Here is a 14,074-nt window from a genome sequence, read left to right on the forward strand (position 1 = left end):
GGATCGAAATGAAGAAAAATGAACCAATGAAGATGTTTATTGGGAACACAGGATGTCAAACTTTTTTTATAAATGAACCAATAACATTGAAGTAAAACCACAAAGCTTCCTGCAGAGAAAACAAACAAACACGGACCTCTCAGGAAACTTTGTCATTTTATGATTGGTTACTTTCGATCCTAAATTCACTGCATGCTCATAAATGTTCTTTATTGAAGCTCTTTAGGAGATTATAAGCGGATCAAATAAGTTAATATAATGCAGATTGCTTGGTACAATACATTTGTTTTATTTGTTTTAATTTTTTTGAGTGGAAGCGATCCGGTTCAGGTAGTTTCATACTTTCTACCAGTGAAATCGTAACCAAATTATAAATTGACTAGTCGCACTTAAAAAAGAGCCTTTTTGAATAGGTTTGTGGTGTAAGATTTATTTCATGTAATCGAAACAATTTTTGCGGTTTTCGCCGTTGTCATAAATATTGAGTATTTTTGTACATGTTTAGGGCCTGTTTCTCGTCTGGTATGATGAAATGTTAATAAGTTGGACTACGAAATCTGATGAAGTACCAGACTCAGACAGTTAAGGTATTTAGCTTAAAAGTTCTTGTAAATAGAGTCAGAACTCCCAAAGTTATCAAAGTAGAATAAATTTTTTAAGCCAATTAAAACTTGCGTTGTCATATATCTATCCCTTTGGTTAGACCTAACTTGAAAGCTGTGGAGAGGGGTGGGGCAGCAGAGGGGGGAGGTGAAACCTTCTAAATATCAGACTGGAACAAAATAAATTTACAAGAGAGACATGCCTCCATTCCTCTATAGAAACACTTATCACTTATTCTTAACCCACAGAGTCCCAATATATGACTGTTAACTCTCCTCTTTACCTGTTGCAAATTTCCTTGCAATAAATTAGTAATGAGAATTTGGAGATAGATCAAGATAACCACTTTTGCTTGCAAAGTTTTTGTATTCTGATTACCTGTTTGCTGCATAATGTAGATTCTAATTCATATCCCAAACCAACAGTAAATATCTTATTCCCTTGAATGAGCACCCACAATCCTACCCCAAATAAGTTTCCACTCCCTAGGTCGTAATATCAAGCAAGCGTGCGCCCCTCCTCCCTCACTCACTAAAGTAGTAGGGATACAAAGGAAACCTGTTTCTATTGCCATTCAATGTACAAATTTTTAAGCTTTAATTGAAGCAGAATCAGTTATTTTCTTAATAAGCACCCCCTCCATTAAACGAGGGGGGAGCCCTTTCCCTCCAATAAGTGCCCCTCCTTGAGACCAGTATTTTGAATAAGTTCACAAGCATTTATTCCAGGAAATGCAGTATTTTAGTAAGTTTAAAATGTAAACGACATGAAATAAATGTCACATTTTTATATCTTAAATAAATTCCTGTCCACTTACATAGAATTTTGGTCAAAATTAATCAAGTGGGACACAAAATAACCTTTTTTTGTAAAACAAGATTTACAGAATCAGTTAACCTTGGTGTAAAAAGTAAAAAAAAATATTACAGAAAAGAAAATAATCAGAGACATAGATGAAATGTACCTGTACAAACTGTCTGAAAAACCAATCTTTTCTTTAATTTCATCCAAATGTTTGTTACAGAATAACCATGTGTGTACTTTTAAACTGAAAATTATGTATTAGGCTTCTGCACATCATTTCCCTTCAAAAATATTTACCCTTTTACTCTTAAAATTCATCAAAAAGAAATTTCTTCTTTCAACACAATTCATTCACTAAGCAGAAAGGTAATGACAGTGAGGCCAAGAGAAAGAATAAAACATCAGAAACTCATGGCAATTAGTTTGAACAACAAGAAGCAGAGATGTCAGTTTTTTGCCCCTTTTTTTCAAAGAAATCTGTTTGAATGTTTTCCAAGCTTAATAGCTTCTTGCCTTTCTTACTCCTTCTTGCTTCAAAATTTCAGACAGTCAAAAAACTGGCTTACTGCAGGTGTGATGCAAAAAAAGAAAAAAAAAGACTGTGTTTTCATGACACAATAATGTCCTTTGATGTTATACCTGTCTGTGGAAGATATGTTTCTGAAAAAATTGTCACCAGAAGTAGCCTTTATGATCTCAATTTAATTTACAACTACACATACATAAAAAAATATTGATAAAAAACTTTTAGGCTTATTTTCCATTGCACATGCTACACATAATAAGCCTTTTCACAGTTATGTACTTAATTGTCAAGCCTTTAATTTGGAGTGAGGCTGAAAGTGACCTTGTTGTAATAAAGACCAGTATCTAGTTAGCATAATAACAAAGTAATTTACATTTGAAAAGCAGCAAGGTTTGTATCATAACAAGGTCACTCTTAGCCTCACTCTAGTTCAAAGGCTTGGCAACTAAGCATGCAACTGTGAAATGGATTATTAAAGCTGTGTTTGCTGCAAATAATATTCTATGAAACCTTTCCTCCCCTTATCTCATTTATTTAAGCAATTCTCTTTACTGTTGATCATACAATTCTTGTGATATTAGTTCTGAGAATTAGGTATTGGAACAACTACTAATCCATACTTTTCTTCATTCTTATCACTGCTGATATTGTATTAATGTATTGATAACATCAGATTGCTTTGTGGCTGCCAGATTATGATTTTCGACTGATTGCCAAATGCTTGGCAAAGACTTGAACATTAGGTGAGGTTTACACCCTTGGCTTCTTCACTTGATGATGAGAACTGTCAACAATATTGTCTTCCAACTCCTTGTACCTGGCTGTCAGTGGGTTGTAGATGTTCTGAGCATCACATAAGGGCTCTGCTACTTTTATATAAGGTGGTGCTCCACTAACCACATCCATAAAAGACCTGCCATTACTACGCTCCCAGCCATGCTTAGCACGGTATGCACAACCCAGACAAGCTGAATTGGCTGTATCTTGGATGGCAAAGACAGGAGCATAAAACACATCAGCTATTACTTGAAGTATGGCAAAATTTGATGATGCACCTCCTGTTGCAAGTATGCGTGTATTTGAACCTAACAACAGAATAATAACAAAATTATAGCCTTGCTGTGTAGGGGTTAGTTTGGTATATTCCCCAGAAGATAATCAAAACAACCTTATTTTATTAAGCACTCTCCAATTGACTCAAGCTCAGCTTCAAATGTTCCACTTTGACTACTTTTCATTTGACTAGCTTTATTGCAGTTATGCTACTCAAAATAACCATTAGTTGAACAAGGAATTGGGTGTTAAATCAAGATAACAACTTCTATCTTAAAAGTTTGAGTATTCTCAAAACTTCTTTGCTGGATTAAGTATGGATATTACAGACCAGGATAAGTTACATGTTAATCACTTCTGGGAGTTGAAGGGTTAAAAACAAACAAGAATACAAAGCAATAATAATCATTTTACTAAATATGTGTATTAAGGAACACAATGATAATCTGGGATCATACTATTTACCTAATGAGTACCCTAGGGCTTCTGCATGAGCTCTCTTAGCCATGATCTGTCCCTCAACAAGTGCTCTCACTTCTATTTCTTTTGAAAATGAATCAACTCTTTCCCCCTTATCATTAAAACGATGAATTCCAACAGCAAAAGGTGTTATTTCTGTGGCTGCAAAATAGATGCCAATGTTTCCTTTATTGCCACGATCAGTGTTCTTCAAAGCTTTATTGAAAATTTCCCAGGAGTTGTCTGCTGAAGAGTCTCGTATGGACTCTCTTGTCAAGGACCCATTCTTGAAACAGAGAAGAGCCATGTAGGCATTTTCTACAAGGAAGAAAAATATATTTTCAGATTTTCACACTGTTGCCTTGCTGGGAAAGAAATACAGATGATAAAAATGATTTAGTAGTTTTGCTTTCATTCTACAAAAACTATTGACAGTGTTACTAACAGTTGCAAGTAAAAAAGTCATAAGCAAAATTAGAGTTGGCCATTTCTTGCAGGATAAATGACATAAGTCACATTATCTACCATGAGATGTTTGTTACACAAACAATCCAGTATTTGTCTTTATTTGTTGTAAATGAAAGTAATAACAATAATTGATAAACTTATATAGTACATGCTACATGACTTAATGATCATGTGTGAAAAAATATAAAACAACCATAATAAACTAAGCAGATAAAATATGATTAAAAAAACCTAGAATCACTGAAAAATTATACAAATGAAATGCTATAAAACAGAAGTTAAGACTAAAATCATGTAAAAACTGATATGGCTTAAAAATTGCTGACACCATAAGAAAAAATACTATTTAAAATTTTACAGACATCAGGAAAGCACTAATTCAAAATCATGGGTCTAAGGCAAACATTTAAAATTGCCAAAAGTAGAGGCTTATTTTATTTCAGTTGGAGGTGAGTTCCAAACTTTTGCTGCAGCCATGCTAAGAGAGTAAATAATCACCAATTTTTGCATAAGACTTACATAATGGATTATTTCAGTGACTTTCTTTGGTGGATCACAAAGAATAACTTGTTCCATACGTATAGTAGAGGTAAGATCAGTTATGTAGGACCGTACCAAGCCACATATGGCCTTATATTTTAAAAGTACTATTTTGAAATTAATCCCTATGTGAATGGGTGACCAATGAAGCTTCATAAGGAGAGGGATAGCAATTTGTTAATTAACTATTTGTATACATCTCCTCCATTGCTTGAGAAGGACACACACATTTTTGGAAATCCTTACAAAAAGCTTTCAATATGAAACATTGAATGCAAACTAAATCAAATATACAATACCTTCAATTGGATTGACAAATATATGCCCCTCTAGGGCAGGCTTGGGAGTTTTGAAACATAGCATGAGTGTGTCACTGGTACCCAGACTCAATGCAATGTCCCCTTTGTCTAGCCTCATCCCTGCTAAGGAAGCAGGATTGTCACCGGTGAATGCCACAACCTTACAATCAGGACTGAATCCATATTCTTGCACCATGTACTGTGATATATGGCCAATTATTTCATAGGAAGGTACCAAGTCCCCAAGCTTCTCCCTCAAATTTGGTGCACACGCCTACCCAAAAATAACAAAAAAATTGAACAAAGATTCCACATTGATCAATTGCAATTTCAAAAGTCTGTTTCAATCTTCTACAATTTGAAGTTGCATTGGGTACAACTGAACCATTTTTTACACAATCACTACAAAGCAAATCTGGTTGGATTACAAAATTGTCATCACTACCCACTATATGGAATTTGAATTTGATGCTCATCAAGCAACTATCCTATTTTTCTCCAAAATTTGTCCTTAACTCTTTTTCATTTGTCAGGTCAAAGAGTGGTAAACTAAAATGGAAACCAAGGGAAAAACTGGTGTAAGGCTGCTTGGTTAGCACTTATGGTGAGTGAATCTAGATGAAACTAAGAATTTGTAAACTGGTGCACCTCCAAAGGGTGGTAAAGTTGTTCTACATTATGCTTTTTCACTTATTTCCATGTACAGGCTCTAAATGCTTGGTAACTCAAAAACCAAACTGTGCTCTGTTAAACCTACTGTTAATGCTCCATTTATAGTACTCAAATTATAGTTTTCATTGTATCAGACAATGACAACCAGGGTGTGTGACCAGTCCAAGCTTTTGTCTGTCAACCCTCAAATTTACTAGACATATCAGTGCATGAAATTAATTTTTTTTCCTGACAGCCACTTAGCTCCTTAATTCTTCAAAGTGGTAGCCAATTCAAAAAAAGTTGGTTGCCATTTTCAAAGACAAACAAAACCATTTTTTTTTATGCTGTCAGCGTTCTAGATAGACCCTCCAAAAGTAAGTTAGTAAAAAGATCTTTAACCTGCAACAAAGTGGACACTAGAATGGAAGATATACAATGCTCAAGCTCACCTAAATCCAAGATGGCATCTAGTTATTGATCAAAATGCATGTGCTACATTTTGGAAACAAACTTAACAAGGAAGTTTGCCACAGATCTATCTTTGCAAATCTTGGTAAAATTTCCGTACCGCCCCATACTATTGTAAAACAAATTTGTTCTCCCAATGGCAATGTATTGTTTTTTTAATTGTTCTCTCTATTAAAGAACTGAATGCATATTAATGTAGTGCAGGGCTGTGTGGAAATTTTACCCAAATCTTTTTAATTCACTGTATCTTTAAGTAGGGTTATGATGAAACATTCTGGTTGCCAATTTGATGACTAATTTTCAGGATTTGATCACCAAAGCAAAAAATTTAGTTGCATTGGCACCTGTAGTAGGCGCTATTTCACGCCCTGCATATGCCCCATAACATCATTTTAACTCTACCAGAAGGTAGTTGGTTGTGTAAACAAGCAGCCAAATACATTGTTAATTTTAATAGCCCAATAAATCAATAACTCATCAGATTTCAATGATAAACAATACAAATATATTGCCTGAGTCTTACTGTGAGGTCTATTATCTAAAGCTGACTTAAATAATATCAGAGTTGGTATTCTTCATGATTGTAACTTAGAAAGTTTGAACTAGAATGATCAACAAACCTCTAGGCACTTGTCTTCCCAAGTTTTACTGTGAATATTCATCAGATTCATTCCAGATCCATCACTAAAATCAATTGGTGCATAGTCACCAATCAAAAGACTAGCAGCAAAGCTGCTAACCAGGGAAATTCTCTCACACATGTTGTATGCATCAGGTTTCAACTCATATATCTTGGCAATTTGATTTCCTGTGAAGCGTTCATAAGCCCTTGAGCCTGTAATATCACTAAGTCTTTGTGGGCCACCAACTGCATCCTCTAAATTTCGGCATTGTTTTCCTGTACTTGAATCCATCCATATGGGAGAGTCCTTGATAGCAAATGAATCCTAGAAATTGAAATTTGATGAGAAAAGAAAACACTTTAAGTTTATGATGTCTCAGGCAAATAATAATCAATTTTTTCCTCAGGACTTTGTAGGGAGGTACCATATGACTCTTGATGCTTTGACTTCATGCTACTGGCAGCATGCAGTCAAACATCTGCATTTCTAATCAAAACTCTGCATATTTCAAGACAAGCAATGAAAATTAACAAAGTTAACAATACAAACAGACAATAGAATATGGCAACAATAATACTGTTTCCTCTTAGTGGTGAAATTTAGAGGGAAACATAATTACCTACAAATAAAATAAACATCTGTTACAAAATAAATTAGCTAGGTGTATTGCTTTTCAACTTATATGTCACACTTTCAGCTTAAGTATTTAAAAAGCCCTCAGAACATGAGAACCATCATCATAAGAAGACCTTTAAGGTGACAGGATTGGCTTTCTCAAAATGATTCAGTGATCAGTTCAACAACAATACTACGGGCACCTGAAGACAGGCACATGCATTGTAAGCCTGAGAACGTATGGCAGTATTCTATTGGAGAAACTGAAAAAGGAGACTTAAACCACTCCATGGACATAATCCAAAAACTGGCTGAGGCTTATAACAGTGGAATACCTTTGCCACCATCTTGCATTCCAGTGGGTACTCATAATGATAGTGAGTGAGAGAGTAAATGAGTGAATAAGTCAGTGACTTATTGAATTGGAACCATTTAACCCTGTAATGAACTGGCATCCCATTAAAGGAAGAAGTCCTCTGCTATCCAACAAACTTCCAGGTGGACAAAGCCACTGTGAGAGTTAACCCTTTAACTCCCAGATCAAATTTGTAATTCTCCTTTCTGTCAACCATACAATTCTTATCATGTTAGTTCAGAGAATTTAGTGTTGGATCAACTAGTTATCCACAAATTGATATTTTTCTTTATTCTCAACACTTATCTGGTTGATATTGTATTGACTTTGTAAGGAGAAATTCGGTCTTGGTCACCCATGGGAGTGAAAGAGTTAAGTGTCTTGCCCCAACATTTAACTCAATGATCCGCCCTGAGCATAAACTCAGTTCATTCATTGAGGAATCCAGCCCTCCAACCACCACAACAGTGCAGCATATCTCATAGATTTGTCACAACCAACACAACAGTGCAGCATATCTCATAGATTTGTCACAACCATCACTATTTAATTTATCAAAATTAAAAAAAGGGGCAATGTTCGGAAGGAACAGGATAAAGTGAGTGCTCCAACCATACATAGGTGCACACCCTGTACCTGAAATTGGTCATAAAGAGATTTTCCACTTTGCAAGTTTTTCAATGTCTCTCTTGCTCCATTTTTCCAATAAACACTGCCATGTTGTTGTCCTGTTCCAGAAACACAAGCAATAGCTCCGAATTCCAGACCATTTTCTTTCAGTCTTTTTAAAACAAGGTCAAACGCTTTCACCCACAATAACGTTGGCGCTGTAACAGTTAGCTTATCCTTGTGTTGATGAACGCCGCCCTGCGTTTTAAATTCCGGAAAATCGTTATCGAAGTGCACGGAAGCCTCTGTCACAACTTTAAGATCTTTGTCGATAACTAGTGCTTTCAACTGCTGCGTACTTGAATCAAATCCCATAAAGAGGGGAGCAGCCATTTTGTTTCCTTCCGGAACTGGTTGTTCGCAAATAGTCGGAAAATAATCGTAAATGAGATTCCAGGGCATGCGCGTTACTTCTGATGACCGCGTGCGCTGCCATTTTGAAGCGTTCAGTCAATGTTTGGTGGCTGTCTAACGATCCTTTGCAGTTTTGCATCAACAGTCGACCGATGCCTACTAAACTATTTGTAGGGAACATCTCAGAATCATGCAGTGAAGACGATCTTAAGGAAGCCTTCGAAAAATACGGTACCATTGTGGAGCATGCAATAGTTCGAAATTATGCATTTGTGCATTTTGAGAATAAAGAGGACGCCGAAAATGCGATAAAAGAGCTACATGAAACGGAGCTGAAAGGCAATGTTATTAGAGTATTAATGTCAACCACTCCACATAAGAAGGGCAGGGGAGGTGGAGAAGGAAGAAGTCCGTACCCAAGAGACAGAGCACCGGGGAATTCTCGAGGTCCTCCTCGAGGTGGAGGCGGCGGTGGTTACTACCCTCCCGAAAGAAGCCGCTATCATCCATACTACGATCGCGAGTACTACAGACAAGCACCCTATCCTTCGTCATACAGTCGAAGTTCTTATGGATATTACAGTACATACGACAGTGATTACAGGGACTATCAGCGGTCTTATCCGCCTTCATCATATTATTATGGAGACAGTAGATTTGGCGGGCCTGTTACTTACCCGGACACATCGAAGAGGCAATCGTGGGATCATTAGCAACCTAACTTGGTTACAGTGCCCTTTTCTTAAAAAAGGGAAAAAAAACCAATGGAGGTCAGTTTGTCCTTGGGCATAAAAAAAGTGCTGTTTTTTGGATTGTAAGGTGCTTTTTTTTTACTTTTGTCTACACACAAAAATGCATGCTGTATACCATAGGAATCGTTCAGACAGGATAAGTGGAAAATCATTATTTGTAATAAATTATACCTACAGAGATGGTTAGCAGAGATCCTGGTGACTCTGATGGCCATACTTCTTTTAGGCTGTTATCTTTTCTGTGTATACTTGTTCAACTGCCCACTAATTTTGTTTATAATTTTATTTAGTTTTGTAAGTGAAGATACAACCATCCCAGAATTAATAATTACACGTCTTTGCCATCACCATATGACAACCTTAATCCTAAGCATATTGCAGGATAGGAAAAGTCCTTGATATCCAATGACATATTGGCTGTTTGTTTTTGTAATATGCAAACTTGAGACAAATAGCAAAGTTGAATCTTTTCCACTTGTGCTCACTAGACTCTGTTTTGTTTGTTAACCCTTGAACTCCCAGATCAAATTTGTAATTCTTCTTACTGTCAACCATACAATTCTTTCAATGCTAATACAGAGAATTTAGTATTTGATCAACTAATAATCCCCAAATTGATATTTTTCTTTATTCTCATTTATCTGGTTGAAATTGTATTGACATTGTAAGGAGAAATTCTGCCCCGGTCACTTATGGGAGTTAAAGGTTTAATTGTGAACATTCTGTGTTGTGTTTTATCAACATTAGGATAAGTTCTTCTATATTGTTAGGCCAACCTCATTAAATATTTTCACCTCCCATTGCCTGGCTGATCCATTTGTTATTAAGAAAGAATCAAAAAGAAAAAAAAAAGAATTCCATTTGTATTGACTAACTTGCCAAATTTTCTAAAGTAGATTCTCAATTTAATCAAGCCTTTAAATCAGAAACTTTTGAGTTAGGAAAGCAATTTGAAGGGGGCAGCACTCATTTTTTTCTTTTCCAGGACCCACTGACCTACTTTCTTTATGAGGATGGTCTAATTATTCCCTGGCTTTCCTTATTTTCCATACAATGTTGACTGTGGTTGGCTGTCAGAGATTTAACTGGAAGGAAAACTATTATTTGTGAAAACTTTTCTAGTTCTTTTATCTCTTCAAGATTCACACCATGTAGTTGACATAATTTGAGATTAGTTCTGTTCCAATAGTTTGTGAAATTGTATAGCTCTTTCCTGTTGAAATCTAAGTACTCAAGGTATCCTGCAAAGGGGCTTTGTCTAAGTAGATGCTAGGAACTGTTAAAACTTTTAACTTATATTACAAACATTTCTGAGTTAATCTCTAAATAAAATAGGAAAAAATGTGGTGAAACCCCTGCTTTGTTGATTGTAACAACGGTATTCCCACATTTTAATATTCTTATTCTCCATACTGTTATCCCTTTAAGAGCGCTTGTCTGTAAAAATCAGACAAATTCTAAATTTCGCGGCAAGGGTGAAAAATTCGATTTCTTTCTTATTTTAATATTAGATAGGCTAGACTATAACTAAAATCACTGGATACTTTTTTTAGCAAAATATCTTTTTATTTCAGAGAAAATACAAATAACAAAATTCCGTTGAAATCGTCATTTTTAGAAGCAAATTATTGCACAAGTTTGAGGGCTTCGCATTCAAAAACGAATCACAATCTCGTCTTTTAACACTCAAATCTTCTTTTTCAACCTCATAAGACCTCACAAAACGATTTTTGTATACACTGCGTTCCTCTTTGCGTGTAAAATAATTTAATTTCGAAAGCATACATTTCTCTTCAGTAGAAGTACTTTGTGAGCAAAGTTAATTTTCAGCATGTGCTAAACCTTCAAATGGATTAAGCTTTGGGCGGTAGAATAACGAAAAGATGCTCTCAATATTACTGTAAAAATTTCTTTGGGCAAATGATTGAGAGCGATACGAAAGCTTTTCAAAGTCTGTTAAAATGCAGTTATTTGACCTTTCGCGGTCAACATTCCAGTCGTGAGTCACACACATACTTTAATATATCAATTGTTCCTTTACTTTCATGCACCGAGAATATCGCAAGTCACGAGTCGGCTTTCAAATTTACCGGTCCTGAAGATGAGATCGACCTTATTTTGTGCTGAGCGCACATATGTCGGCCCCTCTGTAGTTTAAGGTTTTAAACGGTATTTGGGTCTATTAACAGTGGTTAATAGTACCACTCCCTTATGCAAGCCCCACCCATTGGCCACGGAACATAGCACCCCGGCCTCACATAAGCCACACATTCCCACCACTACGTTTTGTAGCATGGTGTTGTAAAAATGTATAAAAGGTTCTCTTTCATGCTATTAGGGTATTTCTTGCCATTTTATTGGAAAGAAAAACATCCCTAATAAGTACGACAGGCACAGAGCGCCAAAAAAACAAGAATAATTCCCTGCAATAAATAAATGTATTTTACTGTTTGTCACCAGACAACGATGACACTATTATAAAAATGTTTACAAAATAAAATATTTTGTAGGTTCCAAGAGTTCAATTCTGGAGTTTTGCCCTTCACCTACCCCCTAAAGTTCCTTTGTCACCGGTATTGCGTGCAAGCCAAATACTCAAAGGGCGTACATGTTTGTAGTTAACTCAGTTTAGCATTGAATTATACTGTTAGATGTAATCTTTTTTGGGGAATTGTTAACTGAGCAATACTCGCAGTCAACTGAACCGTTGAATAAGACGCCACAGTGAAGAAAGATATCGAACGTTTGACAACAAGATGGTGTTCAACAGGGTTGGTGGTTTCATCGGACGTTATCATTTATACAGACCTAAATACGACGAACGACAAGAGAATCTCACTAAAATGGTCTCTGGATTGGTCTTCTGTGACAAATGAGGTTAGAGCATTTGGAAATATCTTTCTATGTACATTTTTCGGCCTCATATGGGTTGAAACATATTAAAATATGTGTGACTCGCGACTGGAATGTTGACCGCAAAAGGTCAAAAAAATAACTGCATTTTAACGGACTTTGAAAAGCTTTTGTATCGCTTCAAACATTTGCCCAAACAAAATTTTACAGTTATGTTGAGAACATCTTTTCAAAATTCAACCACCAAAAGCTTAATCCATTTGAAGGTTTGGCACATGGTGAAAATTAATTTTATTCACGAAGTATTTTTACTGAAGAGAAATGCATGCTTTCGAAATTAAATTATTTTAAGCGCAAAGAAGAGCGCAATGTTTACAAAAATCATTTCGTGAGGTCTTATGAGAGCGAAAAAGAAGATTTTAGTGTTTAAAAGACGAGATAGTGGTTCGCTTTTGCATGCGAAGCCCTCAAACTCGTGCAATAATTTGCTGCTAAAAATGACGATTTTAACGGAATTTCGTTATTCGTATTTTTTCTCTGAAATAAAAAGATATTTTGCCAAAAAAAGTATCCAGTGATTTTAGTTATAGCCTAGCCCATCAAACATTAAAATAAGAAAGAAATCGAATTTTCCACCCTTGCCGCGATATGTTTGATTTTTACAGAGAAGCGCTCTTAACTCCTACGAGTCACCAAGATGATTTCTCCATACAATGTAAATACTGTGTCAAGCAGAAAAATTTTGAGAAACATGAAAACATCATTGAGGGGATTATAAGTTCATCCAATACCTAGCCTGAGTATTAGACTTTCCAAGGGTGTCAAGGTGGTATGAGATAGAAGGGAAAGCCTTCCACCTGCTCTTGCTTGCCCCACCTTCCCTTCTGTTGGAAGGCCTTATACTTAAGGTATCCAATAACAGATTCAGAGGCAGTAAGGAAAATTACGAGTGAGATCTTGAGAGTGAAATGGTTAAGAGCTTCCTACTTTTTTTTTAGATAGAATTCCTTGTCCTGCCATCTGTCATATGATTAAATTTGAATTTGCTTTTTGCCAGAAGAATTACAGACCTCTTAGAAGTGACTTGATACAAACACCTTTTGTCAGAGGATTACAAAGCCAAATATCTAATTTAAACGAATTATGCTCTGTGTTCTTGGTATGAATACAACCTGTGAGATTTATTAATCTTTGGCAACATCTATACCACAAGACCAAAGTTACTGCCCTGTGGGAAAGTATTTGTTTGGGAAGGTGTTAAAGTTGGATGTCACTATTTTGTCATTGAATTTCTTTCAGTCAATATTCATCGTTTTGTAAACTCAAAAGTATATCAACAAAGCATTGTTGTAGATTTCCTGCACTCTTTGTTTTATTGAAAAATTAGGGTGGTAATGTTTGGCCTGTTTTGCTTCCTTGTATGAATCTTGTGACTGAATCAGGGATGCATTTATTTTGAGAATTGATCTTGTAATCACCCTTGATTTATCACAAAGAGAAAGTTTAACGCATTAAACATCGCAAAAAATTTATGTAATCTGTTGAGTGAAATTAGTAGATTGCCAGAATAAAGTTTGTTTTAATTACCGGTAAATCCTCGAAAAAATTTGGAAGCGAGGGCCTCTATTCTTCCCACAATGCAACGAGGGCTGCCAGAGAGAGGGAGAGAGTGATCATGGCGGATGATAAGGTTCCAGAAAGCTTTGAGTTGCTAGAAAACAATTGAACAGTTTGTAGAAACAACACGTCAAATAGGAATCATTGTCAGTGATTTTCAACCTGGAAGTCAAGGTGTTCTTAATCAGAAAATGTAAGCGACCTATCTTCGAGCGTTCCATGTATAATTTCGGGATGGATTAATACAAAACCGTGATCGCTTGAAATGAAAGCAAAAACTTGGCTTAAATGTATGCTTAAATATGAATGTTCGTCTCCCTCTGTAACTGTTAACATTGGGATTTCGTCAGTCACCTTAAAGA

The 14,074-nt window shown here is 35.9% G+C and overlaps 2 protein-coding genes across 2 annotated transcripts; one reads left to right on the forward strand and one right to left on the reverse strand.

Annotated features, from left to right (window-relative positions):
* Window positions 1-1,386: 1,386 nt before the first annotated feature.
* On the reverse strand, window positions 1,387-8,483 carry LOC131774510 (xylulose kinase). Its single transcript, XM_059090554.2, has 5 exons — window positions 8,104-8,483; window positions 6,495-6,821; window positions 4,753-5,026; window positions 3,452-3,763; window positions 1,387-3,018 (listed from the first exon to the last, which is right to left on the reverse strand). The coding sequence occupies exons 1-5, from the start codon at window positions 8,467-8,469 to the stop codon at window positions 2,684-2,686; spliced, it is 1,614 nt and encodes a 537-aa protein (XP_058946537.2). The 5' UTR covers window positions 8,470-8,483; the 3' UTR covers window positions 1,387-2,683.
* A 79-nt stretch (window positions 8,484-8,562) lies between these two features.
* LOC131774527 (RNA-binding protein lark) lies at window positions 8,563-10,766 on the forward strand. The gene has a single exon (XM_059090577.2). The coding sequence runs from the start codon at window positions 8,643-8,645 to the stop codon at window positions 9,201-9,203; it is 561 nt and encodes a 186-aa protein (XP_058946560.2). The 5' UTR covers window positions 8,563-8,642; the 3' UTR covers window positions 9,204-10,766.
* The last annotated feature ends 3,308 nt before the right edge of the window (window positions 10,767-14,074 follow it).

The sequence above is a fragment of the Pocillopora verrucosa genome, chromosome 3 (assembly GCF_036669915.1).
Source record: "Pocillopora verrucosa isolate sample1 chromosome 3, ASM3666991v2, whole genome shotgun sequence".
NCBI classification, from domain to species: domain Eukaryota; kingdom Metazoa; phylum Cnidaria; class Anthozoa; order Scleractinia; family Pocilloporidae; genus Pocillopora; species Pocillopora verrucosa.